This window comes from Choloepus didactylus, chromosome 4, assembly GCF_015220235.1.
Source record: "Choloepus didactylus isolate mChoDid1 chromosome 4, mChoDid1.pri, whole genome shotgun sequence".
In the NCBI taxonomy this organism is placed as follows: domain Eukaryota; kingdom Metazoa; phylum Chordata; class Mammalia; order Pilosa; family Megalonychidae; genus Choloepus; species Choloepus didactylus.
In genome coordinates, this window is record NC_051310.1 from 101,416,950 (window position 1) to 101,433,473 (window position 16,524).

At 36.8% G+C, this 16,524-nt stretch overlaps 1 protein-coding gene across 4 annotated transcripts in view; it reads right to left on the reverse strand.

Moving 5' to 3' along the window:
* SCAPER (S-phase cyclin A associated protein in the ER) overlaps positions 1-16,524 on the reverse strand; it is a 600,702-nt gene that overhangs the window by 313,088 nt on the left and 271,090 nt on the right. For all 4 annotated transcript variants that reach the window (XM_037833320.1, XM_037833321.1, XM_037833318.1 and 1 more), the window contains exon 21: positions 6,350-6,486. In XM_037833320.1, coding sequence (XP_037689248.1) covers positions 6,350-6,486 — 137 coding nt within the window. The remainder of the gene's footprint in view (positions 1-6,349; positions 6,487-16,524) is intronic.

Here is a 16,524-nt window from a genome sequence, read left to right on the forward strand (position 1 = left end):
ACAGTACCATAAAACTCCTAGAAGAAAATGTAGGGAAACATTATGACCTAGTAATACGAGGTAGCTCCTTAGACCTTACATCTAAAGCACAAGCAATAAAAGAAAAAATAGAAAAATGGGAACACCTCAAAATCAAAAGCTTCTGAAACTCAAAGGAATTTGTCAAAAAAGTGAAGAGGCAGCCAACTCAGTGGGAGAAAATATTTGGAAACCATGTATGTGATAAGAGACTAATATCTTGCATATCTAAAGAAATCCTACAACTTGACAACAATAGTACAAACAGCCCAATTATGAAATGGGCAAAAGATATGAAAATACCTTTCTCTGAAGAGGAAATACAAATGGCTAAAAAACATATGAAAAAATGTTCATTTTCCCTAACTATTAGGGAGATGCATATCAAGACCACAATGAGATATCATCTCACACCAATAAGAATGGCTGCCATTAAGCAAACAAAGAAACTACACATGCTGGAGTCAATGTGGAGAAATTGGAACTCTTATTCATTCCTGTTGGGACTGTATACAGCCACTCTGGAAAACAGTTTGGCAGTTCCTCAGAAAACTAGATATCGAGTTACCCTATGTTCAGCAATTCTACTTCTTGGTATATACCCAGAAGATCTGAAAGCAGTGACACAAACAGATAGTTGCACACTGATGCTCATAGCGGCATTGTTCACAACTGCCAACAGATGGAAACAATCCAAATGTCCCTCAACAGATGAATGGATAAACAAAATGTGGTGTATACATATCATATAATATTATGCAGCAGTAAGAAGGAACAAGGTCCTGAAACATGGCAACATGGATGAACCTTGAAGATATAATGCTGAGCAAAATAAGCCAGACACAAAACGAAAGATATTGAATGTTACCACTAATGTGAACTCCATGAAAAATGTAAAGTAAGTGTCTATAATGTAGAATAAAGGGGACCTAGAGATAGAAGCCAGTGATGGGGGAACACTAACCTAATATGTACTGATATGATAATGAGGGTGCTCTTAATGGTAAGGGAATTGTCAGGTATGACTGTGGTTTGTTAATGGTATTATAAGTATCAGTGATGCATTAAAGGCGAACATGTTTGTAAATGGTTGTTTAAATGCATGTAACCCAGAGACTAGCACCACAAACCTAAATAAGTGATAGTATGATATACTTATACGGTATGGCACTGGTGCATAGAATTAACAACAGAGTGGTATGGAAAAACTACCCATTACATATTAAAGACTATATTTAATAGGAATGTCTTACCAATTCTATACTCATACTAGGGATGAATAATTAGCAGCTCATAAGAGCTCTGGGATGTATTATGTTATAATTGTTTAAAGTTGAGAGTGATGATGACTGTACAACAAGTGAAGATACTGTAAGAAACAGACCATTTATCTTGGAAGAGAATATAGATTAAGTGAAGTCAGGAACCCATGATTTACTAAATCAAGCCCTTGACTTGAGGCTTGCTCTTGTGGAATTTAGGACTGTAAATAGAAGGCTGAGCCTTCGTATAATTATGCCTAAGAGGCACCTCCAGGGAACCTTTTTTGTTGCTCAGATGTGGCCTTCTTCTCTCTAAGCCCAACTTGGCAAACAACATCCCCACAATGAGGGATATGACTCCCAGGGGAATGAATCTCCCTGGCAATGTGGGACATGACTCCAGGAGTGAGCCTGGCCCTGGCAGTGAGGGACTGAAAATTCCTACTTGACCAAAAGGGGAAAAAAGAAAGGTAACAACCTGAGGTCACAGTGGCTGAGAGATCCCAAATAGAGTCAAGAGGCTATCCTGGAGGCTTCTCTTATGCAAGCTCTAACCAGACATCCCAAATGGCCACAGGATGCCACACCCTTACTAAAAGTAGTTCCCAAATACCTAGGTCTCTACTCTGTAAAAGATTCGCTCAACTACATTTTGTCTTTCAGAAACTTAAATCCACCAAAGTGTTCCTATACCAGGCAAGTCTTAAAATCCACAGGCAACAGCCTTTGATGATCAACAATCAGATGCGGCCCCCTTCCCCATATTGCTGACACACCCTTTAATATGAACAAGTTAGGATGCTTACTGCCTAGACACCCCTAAAAGATGGAGAAAGAGATTCAGTGAGAGGAAGGGGTAGCAACAAACAAAATAAGATTTAACAAAGTCTATGAATACTGAAACTTTATATAATTATATATATATATATTTTCAGATGCTGGGGTTTTGGAATGGCTAGAAGGAGGTAAATGACATGGTAGAACTGAAGCCTATAGCATCCTTTGGGATGTTCTCTATAGCTGCTCACTGAATTGTGCCTTGAAGGTCTTCATCTTTCTGTATATACCTTGTATTCTGTAACAGGGAGTGGACTGAGACTGTGGAACTGTAACCCAGGACAATTTTTGAAATTATCTATATAATTGCTTTTTATATATACATCGATAGTTGATACCTTTCTTTACATATGTCATATTTTACAATAATGGAAATGGCTGAAGTTGTGACAAAAAAAAATACATACCATCAAAAAAAAATGCAATATAGAATAGAATTATGTGATGTGCATATAAAAATACGATACACCACACTGATAAAATAAAAGAGAAAAGGTACATGATTATCTCAATAGCTGCAGAAAAAGCATCTGAGAACATGTAATCAACATACGATGAAAACTCTCAGGAAACCAAAAACTGAAGAACATTTCCCAACCTGATAAAGAATATCTACAAAAAAACCTACAGCTAACGTTATACCCTAATGGTGAAATACTAAATGCTGCCCCCCTAAGATCAGGGCCAAGCCTTCTGTTACACATTTCACTGAAGGTGCAAGGTAGGAAATTAAGACAATAAAAAGAAATAAACGGTATACAAATTAGAAAGGAGGAAATAAAACTGCTTTTATGCTCAGATATCATTTTCATATACATTTAAAAATCCTTAAAAAATTTACAAAATCTCATACGTCAGTCTGGCAAGGACCCAGGAAATAAGGTTAACCTGAAAAAATCAATTATGCTACTGTATATTAGCAACATACAACTTAAAAATATCATTTCAACTGCATCAAAAACCAGAAAATACTAGAAACAAATTTAATGAAATATTTCTAAGATCCACACAATGAAAATTACAAAACATTAGTGACAGAAATTGAATCTCTAAAGAAATGCAGATATACATCATAATCTTCCCAAGTCGATCTATACATTCATTGCAATCCTAATCGAAATCCCATCAGCATTATTTTTTTAAAGAAACTGACAAACTGATCCCTGTATTTATAAGAAAATGCAAGAGACCCTGGATATCCTGAAAAAGAAAAGCAAAGGTGGAGGAATTCTACTACCTTATTCTAAGACTTACTATAGAGATTTGGCAATCAAGACAGTTTGAAGATCAACAAATGTATCAGTGGAACGGAACTGGACAGGTCCACATTTTTTTTTTTTAAATCAGAGTGCCAAACAGACAAGTAAACCAATGGAATAGAATAGGAAGTCCAGTAATAGACTCACACACTTACAGGGTAGAGTCTCTGTTTTTTTTTTTTTTTTTAACAACCAAAATGCCAAAAGAGTATAATGGAAAAGGAAAGCTCCATCAACCAATTGTGCTGGAGCTGGCTATCTATATAGAAAAATAAACCTGGACTTAAGCTTTATTATCATACCCAAAGATTTATTTGAGATGGATCATATATCTAAATGCAAAAGCTATAATTACAAAGCTTCTAGAAGAAAATATAGGAGACGATCTTTTTAAGCTGGGAGAAAAAAATCTGCAATACATATATCTGACAACTGGTATCCAGAATACATAAACAATTCAAAAACAAAATGACAAAAATCCCAATTTTTAAAAAATGGGCAAAAACCTTCAATAAACAGTTCATAAAGATTTTGAATGGTTAAAAAGCACATGAAAATAGGCCCAATACCATTAGTTACCAGGGAAATGTAAACTATAACCACAATGAGATAAATTACACTCCCATTAGAATTAAATAAAATTTAAAAACCGATAGTATCAAGTATTGGCAAGACTGTGGGGCAACTGGTACTCCCATAGACTGCTGGTCAGGTTTTAAATGGTGAAACCACTAAGGGAAACAGTTCGGCAATTCCAATTCTAGTTATTTACCCCAAAGAACTGAAAATGTCCACACAAAGACTTGATAAGAGTTTTATTTATAAATGCCCCAAACGTCCATCAACAGATAAAGAGATAAACGTTGTAGCCTCTCCATACAATGGATATATTTGGCTATAAAAAGGAACAAACTACTGATACACACAATAACAAAGATAAATCTCAAAATAACAGTATAACCGGCAAGAGAAGCTAGCCACAGCAGCATGTGGTTTCATCTGTTTGTATTTCCAGAACACAGAAAACTAATCTATAATGACAGAAAGCAGATCAGTGCTTGCCAGGTATCAGGGGGGTGGGAGAATGACAACAAAGAAGTACAAAGAAACTTTGTGGCATGATGGAAATGCTCTAAATTTTATAAGGGTATGGATTATATTGGTATCTGCATTTATCAAAACTTAAGCTGTACATTTACGATTGCTACATTTCACTTAAATAAATCATACATGATTGCAAAGAAAAGTCTAAAAATTAAGGTTTATATTCATAAAAAGGTTATATATGCCAAAACATTAATAGCAGCAAAATTATAGGTATTTTTTCCTATGATTATTTGTATTTCTCAGATTTTCTTTAATAAAAAGCATTACTTACGTAAAAAAAAATCAGGCCCTCAAGCGAGGCCTCACTGAAAAGGTGACATTTATGCAAAGGCCTGAAGAAGGTAAGAGAGCTGCTGTCTGGATGCATGTGAGAAAAGCCTTCCAGAAAAAAGGATAAACTTTAAGTGTAAAAGCCCTGAAGTTTTGAAAAGAGAAGTGACATGATCTGACTTACATTTAAACAAGCTCATTCTGACTAGAGTGTTTAGAATAGACAGAAATTAGGAGGTAAATCAGAGGACTACAGCAATAATCCAGGTGAGAGATGGGGGGGCAGGGAGAAGTAGAGTTAGAGAGAAATAGTCAGATTCTGGATGTATTTTAAAGCAAAGCTAACATTATTATCAGTTAGATTAGATGTGAAGGGTGGGAAAGACAGAAGTCAAGGATGACTCCAAGGTTTTTAGCCTAAGAAACTAGAACAGTTTCCATTCACTGAGGGAGAAGACTATGGAATAAGGAGGTTGGGGTTGAGAGTGTTGTGTGGACATAATAAGCTTGGGTTAAATTGGAGATTTAAATTGGTAGTTGTTGGCAAGTAGAGAGTATTTAAATCTACAAGACAGGACGTTCACCAAGGGAATGTGTAGACTGAGAAGAAAAGATGTCCAAGGAACAGGTTCTATGGCATTCATTGTTAAGAGGCCGGCAAGTTCTTAGCATAAAATAGAAAGAAAGGTCAGTAAGCTATAATTTTGTAAAACTGTTCTTTGAAAGAAATTTGAAGATACCTCAAAAGCCAAAATCAAAAAGCCTTTTCTATTCTTTGCTTGAATGAACACTCTGAAGTTGTTACTGGTTCTGTAAAATGAAATGGATACCTTATTTGTTCACAATCTGAACATGGAAACTAGAGAGAAACAACTGCAACATTCACCATTATTCTAATCCTATTTTTTCCTGTAATCCCATGGGTCAAGATTTTTCATCTGTTGAGAAATTTGGGAATAAAAGTAAAACAACATATTCAGGCTACCTTCCCTCAAATAGCAAACGATTATCTACTAAGGAGGAACTACATTTGTCTCCTCAAACAAGAGTCATCAGTCATCAGATGATGCTCCAAGCTTGTGAGGTAATGATGCACATAACACAGCTGTCTGATCTTCAAATGTCACTTTGGAGGATGATGATAAACTACAGGTCTGACAACTCACTTCCCATTTCAAGATATTTCTCCAACTTTTTCTTGTTGTGACAGGCAACCAAATTGATTAAATTTAGTTATGGGGTTTGACATTGTAGCCAGCAGACTTCTATTTGTTGATTGCTATTGATTTTCTTTGATACTTCATTTAAAAATCAATAGTTGGAAAGAAAAATAGGCTTGGTTTACACATACTTAAACATACTATTGTATGCTGGAGGAGGCACAAGTTTGGCAGGGCCTTGGCATCCAATTATAAGAAGAGCTCTTAACAGGTGAAAGCAAGGGCTTTCAATCGATATGCAGTTTTCTTTCTCAATCAAAGAAAGTGGCTATAAATTAGGCTCATCAGTGTTATATTCAAGGCTTTCCTGAAGCAAACAATTTTAAACTTTTTTTTGCCTTCTTTGGATATTCATTAAAGCAGGAATTTAAGGTACCTGGAGTTCATCCGTGCTTTTATCTTCTTGGCTTTTTTTTTATTTTTTTGCCGTTCTTCTCCATCTTTCAAAACCTCTGGTGGAGCTGAACTTTCAACTACAATGTCAATAATATACTTCTTCAAGGACAGATGCTCCTGAAAGATAAATAAATGAAACAATAACAACGATGATGTAAAATAATAAAGTATTGTTGCAGACTACAATGAGTTATAAAATACTATAGAGCTGAAACTAAAAGTAATCTCCATGAACACTGGTTTGCACAATTGCTCTGGAAAATGCTGAAGAAATTTTCTTAATTGAGATTTTCCCTGACTCACCAAACTTTCATTGTGAATCAACTGTATTAAGTGCTAAGGATACATCAACATAATCCCTGTCTCTGGGAACCACACAGTACAGTAGGAGAGATAAAACAGATATACAAAACTATAATACCAAGTGATAAATGTCCATTAGAGAATTAGAAATAAATTTCTATAGGAGCTCAAAAAGAGAAACAAGATCACTGTTCACTGGGGGTGAGGAGGGAAAACTTCAAAAAGGAAGCACCATTTCTGCTATCTCTTGAAGGATGGGTAGTATTTGAACATAAGAATACTGAGAATGTGTGTGTGGTTTGGGCAGGAGATGGGGGGCAGGGAAGGAGAAGGAGAAGAAGGGCATCACAGAGAATGCAGGCAGAGGTGAAAAAGTGGAATGTGGGTACCGGCAACAGAGGTTTGGTACGACTAGAGCACAAAGAGTTTGGCTCTACTCCTCTCCTTGTCTATCTTAGATTGTATAGCCCATCACTATGCCTATATGGTCCAAACGCACTCCCCTGCATAAACCCAAATTCCTTGCCCCTCTCTTCTTTCTTCATAACTTCATGGCAAAATAACAACCTTAAATCCAATTCTCTGCCTGTTACACTGTGCCTACACCTGAGCAGATGAATGTGGCTATAGACAACTGCAACCATGCTGACTACTCTCTTTAAATTTAAGACATTACACCCTAAGTGGGCTCTAGTATTGCCAAGCAATCAAGCTACATTATTCCAGTTAATTCACACACTCGCCTTCCTAGAGAATTATTTCAGAGCTTCTCTTCAAATCCCCCTCTATACCGTACCCCACCCCCTAACCATGGGACTGAAAACCATGCTTATTTGACTGTGGAAAAGACTATCATTCAGATGAGAACTTCTATACCCTCTCATATCCAAATTAACCATCCAATCTGCATCTGTGCCTATATACTCTGTCACCCCTCCTGCTTCCCTCCTTCACGTACCCATATAGGGCCAATGTCTCCAGTTGCACACTGGATCCCATTCACAAAGTTATTTCTCCTCTTTTCTGCATCAGAATTTCCCCTTCTCAAAACATTTTAATTCTTTCTTCTTATATGACCTCAAAAGAATCTTCCTTTGACCTAATTTTCCCCTCCAACTACTATCCTTTTATAAAACTAAAATTTTTTAAAAGAAGGCATATCTTCTCTATTTCCTTAACACTCCTTCTCTAGAGTCCAGTTTAGTACAGTTTTACCCTTCCCACTCCAAAGAACTGCTTTTGTCAAGGTCACCAACACCAATGGCCTATTCTCAGTCCTCATCTGACTCTTGCAGCCTTAGCCCTATAGAACATCACTTCCTCTTCCCTGAGACTCTTTCTTTATTAGACTTCTAGATGTTACAGTGTTCTCCTAACTCATTGGCTGTTCCTTCTAAATCTTCTTCCTCCTCTTCCTGACTCCTAAATGTTGGAAAGTCTCAGGGCTATCCTTAGATCTTTCCTCTTCTCCATCCAAACTCACTCATCAAGTGCAGTCACTTCAAATACCATTATATGCAAAAGCAATTCTCAAATCTTTATCTTTAGTCCTGACCTCTCCTTTGAGGGAGTAGTTGTGTAAATGACGATACATTTCTATGAGGAAGTATAAGTTATTAAAATGCTCATGAAGGAGGATTCTGAGAAGATGGTGGCAGTGGTAGCAGAGTTTTAGAATGTCTAAATCCCCACATAAAAACAAAAAGCAATTAGGTAGCAAAGGCAAAACCCATGAAAACATTTACAACAAAGCTATGTGACAAAGTATCCCCATAAACCCCAAAGAGAAATAGGTGAGGACAAACTATCAACAGATCAGCATGGTTTCAGTGACTTTGCAGGAGAAATCAGAGGGAATTGACAGTGTGAAAAATGGATCTGGTAACAGGAGAAGACTAAAATAGGAAAATTAATTCACTGGAAAGTTCAGTAGACCAATGTGAGAACAGCAGCCAAAACTGGGAGGTGTTTTGCTCATTCCAATAGCAGGTGAGTGAAAGGTGCCTGCAGTAAAGTGTTCTGAATGGACTGGTGTAGTCCAGCCCCTATGAACTCTTAAAACTGAGTCACGAGGGCTCCATTCTAGGATAGGGCCATCACAGAGGAGAAACTGCTGGGAAAGGAATTAAAATTGAGCAAAACCAGGATAAATGCAAATGTTATTAAAAGAAAAATACAATAAGCAGAATAGCAACCACACAATGAAAACATACCAGAAAGACATGCACAGAACAGATAAAAATGTAGCTTTTTATTTCAAAATAAGCTAAAACACATAAAGAAAATGGCACAAGCATGAGAGAACACAAGTCACAACTTTAAAAACTCAGAAATTGGTCATAAAACTCAAGGAAAACTTACAAATAAAAAAATCATTTAAGAAATGAAGATAGAAGACACATAAGAATGAATAAACATAACAGATAATGTCTTCAGAAAAATAAGGGTAACAGGAGGAAAATTTAAAAATAAAAAAGAAATAAATGAGAAAAGATTTGAGAGAAAGTAGAACTAATGAAGATTAAGCAAATATGAAATACACCAATAATAGGATTCCCTGAAAAATAAAACCAATGCAATGAACATAGCAAATACTAAAAAGTATTACTCAAGATGATTTTCCTGAAAAAAAAATTAAATTAAATATTTAAAAAAAAAAACAAAACACGCCAGGTACCTGAAAATTCTAGCCCAGAATGACCAATACCAAGACACAACATATTAAAATTTCTGCACTTTAAAACAAAAAGAAAATCTTCTTTGGGCCTCTAGGCAAAAATAGCAAGTGACTTACAATAGAAAAAAAAAAACAAAAAAACAAAACATTATCACCAGACTTTTAAACAGTTATATTTTATGCCGTAAGAAAATACAGTAATGCATTTTAACATTTTCAGAGAGAGAAAATGTGAGCCAAGGGTTTTATATCTAGTAAAATCAGCTTTCAAGTATAAAGAGCATTGTTATCAACATACAAAAACTCAGGGACTAGTGTTCTCATCAGCCCTTCCTGAGGTATCTACTAGAGAACAAACTTCAGAAAACCAAAATGACTTGGAGAGACAGTGACATAAGGACTGGTGGTAGATATAAACATATACTTATAGAAATAAGACTAAACTAGGAGTTAAAAGCTAATTGGGAGGTAATGGCTAGTATATAATGGCTATATCATAGTTTTTAATAGTAACACTATTAAAAATGATAAGAATGGGGAAGACATGAAAAATGTCTCAGTAATTATACTGGTGGTGGTAATTATCAGTATGTAATGTTATTCTGAGACAGTTATGGATGTAATGTGGGATAAAGAAATGAGATTATGGATATTATAATTCTATGATGCTCTGCGCCTTCAAGAACCTGAATGCTTGGAATGGAAGAAAACAGATACAATACAGAGGAAGTAAGAAAATCTCTCTAGTCCTGAATTTGAATTTTACAAATTTATGAGGCAATTATCTTTAAATAAATAGAAAGACAGATGTTTAGAAATGCATATATATATATATATATCTATATATATAGATATATAGATATATATATGTGCAGGTGTATATAGGTATTAAATACATGTAAAATTTATTTCTCTATTTCCTAATTCTGTCCACAATGGCCAATCCAATAGCAATGAGCATCATAGCACCCTGATTATGGTCTTTCTCTCTAAAAGTAACCAGAGCTTTTTAGAGAAATGGCTGATCAGAAGACTAAACATCTTATCATACATGCTAGGTAGCAAAAGAATTTGGGAACAAACTTTAAGAAGCTTCCACTAGCCAAAAGATGGTATAATTTGAACATCAAAAAGGGAAACTGCAAATGACTGAAACCCATCAAAAGTGTTTAAATTCACGAGTTCATAATGATATTTTTAAAACTAATTGGACACCATTAGAGGATAATAGGGAACCAATTCATTATCTTGAAAACTGGTTAAATAATCAAGAATTTATCCTACTTTTCCTATACAAATTGAATGACTAAGCAACCAAAAACATACAAACATATTCCAGTTAATACATGAAAATGAAATAAAAGAATTGGAGTATCCCCATATGCATGAACTAATGGATCTAGGAACTGAGTATCAATAGCTGCTAATATCCCCAAAAGAAACACAATCAGACATTATGCTCAACCTGCTGAAAGAACTCAACACCAATTATAGTTCTATCAAATGGATCGAACCTGAGTCTGATGAAGCCTCTAGATCCACCTGCCCATGTGCAGGAAAAACAGAAGATAGCAAAAACATATTGCATTGCGCTAGACTGGAAAATAGAGCTATAGGGAGCATGTCACACAACTGCTGAGGGAAGGACTGAATTTCCCAGTACTCCTTGTAACTAGAGGTGGCCACATGACTGAGTTCTCAAAGTGAAAGATAAATGCATGCTCACTGTTTTAAGGCCTATTTACTCTTTTCTCCTTCTTCAAACTAAGCACAGAAGTGGATGTAACCCAGCTTTGACCATGAAAGGGAGGACATGTCACAGGGAATGTCAGTGTCATAAAGTGGGTTTTTCAATAACCATATGGCATAAAGTTACCCTGACAACCCAGACTGCATACTTCAGGACTGGACTCTAAGAAATGAATTTCCATGTTCTTAAAACCACTGCGTGGGGTGAAGCCACCAACATGGTGATGGAAACATCTATGGAAAACTCCTCTTGAGAGATTAAACAAAAAAAAGGATAATTCTGAATTGTTTGAAACTCTGGAGGAGGATAAAGACTGAAGAAGGATCCTACAGATGCCAAATTGAAGAAAGAAAAGAAATAACAGGTAGAAATCTTCCGCCCCAGACCAGCTCGTCCTCTCCCCTCCCCGACTTGATCTCAGGGTGGGAAAGGCACAGAATCAGCAGGCGGGACTCCTCCCATCAGGGACATGGATTTTAAAATCTCTCACAGCAGTGAGACATACTCCAGTGTCTGAAGACCCGGGGGACAGGGGAGGACATTTCAAGGCCCAGGTCAGTGAGGGACAAAGAGACTGAGAATACATGGACAGAGACTGTGTTTCCAGCCCTGGATCTGAAAAACCTTTCCAAACCCTTAAGGAAAGCAGCAGCTGGTGGCCGCTTCCTTGCCTGGGGGATGGCTGGAGTATGGGGTCAGCTGAGGGAGTACTCTGCCACAGGTGTAGTCCCACACTGAGCCAGATTTTGGCCGGCAAAGTGAGAGCATAAGAATTCCATAGTTTCAGCCTGCCTGGGTAGAAAGCAGCCTCTAAGGATAATTAAGTTACCAAAAAGCACCCTCTGCTGCACAGTCTGGAAAGTATAAGGGAATCGAAACACTTTTCAAAAGATGCTCCAGACCCTTTATTAGGACCACAGGATCTGTTCTACATGCCCTACACGGAAACCCAGCCCTGTTTTGGCTGAGAAATACGGACAACCCAACTGTTAAAGGAGGACACTAAAACAAACCTAGGTCTTTTTGGCCAGTGGAGAGCAGAGCACAACTGGAAGCCAGCAAATTTCTATTACCACACATAGTGAACTTGCTGGGGTGCCCAGTGCCTACATCCCATACCTGTGGCAGGACATGACGGGTGCCTGATTTGGGGGGAAGACTTGAGGGCAGAGCCAGTCTGGCAACTGGCAGCAAGAGAAACAAAGAAATATAGAGATCAAAGAAAACCAACAAGAAAACCCTAGGCAAAAGAGAGATAAAACCTCCATAATAAACTAATCAAGAAAATCAGATCCCTAGACAGCAAAAACTCATGAGCCATACCAGGAAAAACAGAGATATGGCCCAGTCAAAGGAACAAGCTAACACTTCAACTCAGATTCAAGAGTTGAAACAACTAATTAAAGATGTTCAAATAAATCTTCTAAATCAAATCAATGAGTTGAAAGAAAACGTGACAAAAGAGATGAAGGATATAAAGAAGACAATGAGTGACCATAAGGAAGAATTTGTAAGCTTGAAAAAACAAATGGCAGAACTTATGGGAATGAAAGGCACAAAAGAAGAGATGAAAAACACAATGGAGACGTATACAACGGCAGACTTGGAGAGGCAGAAGAAAGGATTACCAAATTAGAGGACGAACATCTGAAATCCTACACACAAAAGAACAGATAGGGAAAACAATGGAAAAATGTGAGCAGGAGCTCAGGGAACTGAATGACAACATGAAGTACACAAATATATGTGTTATAAGTGTCCCAAAAGGAGAAGAGAAGGGAAAAGGGGCAGAAAGAATAATAGAGGAATAATCAATGAAAATTTCCAAACTCTTATGATCAAGACATAAAATTACAAGTCCAAGAAGCACAGCATACCCCAAACAGAATTGATCCAAATAGACCTATTCCAAGGCACTTACTAATCAGACTGTCAAATGTCAAAGACAAAGACAGAATTCTGAAAGCAGCAAGAAAAAAGCAATCCATCACATACAAGGGAAGCTCAATAAGACTAAGTGAGGATTTCTCAATAGAAACCATGGAGGAGAGAAGGCAGTGGTATGATATATTGAAGATACTGAAAGAGAAAAACTGCCAACCAAGAATCCTATATCTGGCAAGACTGTCCTTCAAAAATGAGGGAGAGTTTTAAATATTTACAGATAAACAGACACTGAGAGAGTTTGCAAACAGGAGACCTACTCTACAAGAAATACTAAAGAGAGTGCTACAGAGAAATAGGAAAAGACAGGAGAGAGAGGTTTGGAAAAGAGTGTAGAAATGAAGATACCAGGAGATAGAAAGAGGGTCAAGACTGGCATTCGATGCTGAGGAGTACAGAATGTTAAAAAGAATTGATTGGATAGATCCAGAAATGGATAGCATAATACTGGGTGATGATAGCACAATAGCGTAAGTACACTGAACAAAGATGACTGTGAGTATGGTTGAAAGAGGAAGGTTAGGGGCATCTAGGATGCCAGAGGAAAAGATAGAAAATAAAGACTAGGACAGTATAACTTAGTGAAACCTAGAGTGGGCAATGATTGTGATTAAATGTACAAATATAAGAATGCTTTCACATTAGAGAGAACAAACAAATGAACATCAACTTTGCAAAGTGTTGAAAATGAGGTGGTGTTGGGGAAAATACACAATGAATGCAAACTAGAGTCTACAGTTAACAGTAACATTGTAATATGCTTCCATTAACTGTAACAAAGGCAATATACCAAAGCTAAATGTCTGTAAGAGGGGGATGGAAGGGAGATATAAGAGGGGGATATATGGGGGATATATGGGATTCTTGACGTTGGTGGTGGTGTCTGACTTTTTTAATTGTATTTTATTTTAATTTTATTTCTTCTTTTGTTTTTTTTTAGTCATTTTTTTCATCTTTGTTTTTCTTTTTTGCCTCTTCCTCTTTCTTTGTGGAAGAAATGGAAATGTCCTCATATAGATAGTGCTGGTGAATGCATAACTATGTGATTATATAGGGAACCATAGATTGTTCACTTAGGAAGGAATTTATGGTGTGTGAATAGAACTGTAAAAAGTAAACAGAGGAATACAAGTGCTGATGAAAATGTGGAGAAAGGGATATACTTAATCACCATTGGTGGGGAAGTAGAATGGTGCACCCCATCTGGAGGGTAGTGTGATGTTTCCACAGGAAGCTAAGCATGGGTTTACTATATGGTCCTGCAACCATGTAATTGGGTACCTACTTGGAAGAACTGAAAAGAGGGACACAAATGGATATTTGCACAATGGGGTTTATGGTGGCAGTATTCACAATTTGCAGTGGATGGAGGTAGCCTAAGGGTACATTCACTGATGAACGGAATGGTGAACTGTGGTGTATACATACAATGGAATATTGAGCGGCTATAAGAAGGAATGAAGTTGTGAGTCATGCAACGAGGTGAAAGGACATTGAAGACAGGATGTTGAATGAAATAACCCAGAAATGAAAAGAAAAACATTATAATGCCTCACCATATGGACTAACTATAATGTGCAAACTCTGAGAATTGAATCAGAAAGCATAGCTTATCAGGGGAAGACTTATTGTAAAGGTTCCTAGATTGTAAGCTCTTACAGCAGTTACATCTAGTCCTGAGTTCTAATGGCTATTTCTAAATTCTGAGACGCTGAGCTCTTTATGCATACCCAGTTTGGTCCCTGGAACTTTGGGTATCTGTGTGACACCTGAGACTCACTGAGAGCCAGAGTCTAGCAGCTATGAATGTCAGCATTACTCCAGACAGCAAATGTTAAAGAGTCTGAAAAATGGATCAGACTTCAATTCGAGATATGAACGAAATGGACCTAGTTAGGACAAAGGTAAATTAGACTAAAGGGAAAAGGATGATATTGACGGTGTTTTAAAACTTCAACTTCTGTGTGAGAACAAAGGAAGAGATGCAAAATCTATATTTTTTTAAGCAGACTATATAATTTAATTTGTATGGTCAGCTTAGTCAAACACCATAATTACATGGAGCTTCGAATAGGGGGTGAAATATTATTGGTTTTGTTCAGGTTAGTGTGATGCCCTGATATATTCCAGAGTAATCTGAGCAGAGAATAAAAATGTATTTGCAAAGCCCTCTTAAGAGACTGGGGGAAAATGTGGAAATATTCAACTTCCCCACCTGAGGAATTACTGATATTTTCACAAGCATTGAGGAATACCAATTTAGAAGGCTGAGCCCTTGATCTTGGGGCTTGTTACTGCAAAGCAGAAGCTAAGCCTAATATAATTGTGCCCAAGAGTTACCCCAGAGAACCTCTTTTGTTGCGCAGATGGATCATCCTCTCTCTCTAAGCCAACTCTGCAGGTAAACTATGTGGGGCATGACTCCCAGGGGTTTAAATCTACCTGGCAATGTGGGACATGACTCCCGGGAATGAGCTTGGCCCTGGCACTGGAAGATTGAGAAAGCTTTCTTGAACCAAAAGGGAGAACAAAAATGAAACAAAATATAGTTTCAGTGGCTGAGAGATTTCAAATAGTCGAGAGGTCATTCAGGAAGTTATTCTTTTACATTACAAAGAAATTCCTTTCTTGCTTTCAGTGTATTGCAATGGCTAGAAGGAAATACCTGAAACTGTTGAGTTGCAATCCAGTCACCTTGATTCTTGAAGATGATTGCATATCTATATAGCTTACAATGTGTGACTGTGTGATAGTGAAAACCTTGTGGTTCCCACTCCCTTTATCCAGTGTATGGACAGATGACTAGAAAAATGAGGACAAGAATTAAAGGAATAATAGGGAGGGATGGGGGATATGGGATGTTTCAGGTGTTCTTTTTTACCTTAATTTTTATTCTTATTCTTTTTTTGTGCATGGTAATGAAAATGTTCAAAAATTGATTGTGGTGATGAATGCACAACTATATAATGGTACTGTGAACAAATGATTGTACACTGTGGATGACTGTATGGTTTGTGAATATATCTTAATATGATTGAATTAAAAAAAAAACTTTTTGGTACCTTTATTACAGCAGCTTTCCCTTTTCTCTAACTAATGCAACTATGCAATAAATATATTTGTGTATCTATATGTATATATATATACATATTTATAAAATATACTATAAGAAAATGAATCAAAATATTTATTATTTTGAATGATTGTGATAGGTTTTCAATTTTCTATTTTATAGTTAGCATGTATCACTTTCTTGAGCAGAAAAAAAATCTCCTTAAAAACAGATATAATGAAATGACATCTAGAATCAAATTAAAAACAGTATTTGTGAGGAAATGATGGGATGTCAAGGGATGCAATCACTATGACTTTATCACTGTTTTAGGACTGGATGATGAGTACTGTTATAGTTTGCTAATGCTGCCAGAATGCAAAACACCAGAGATGGATTGGCTTTTATAAAGGGGGTTTATCTGGTCAC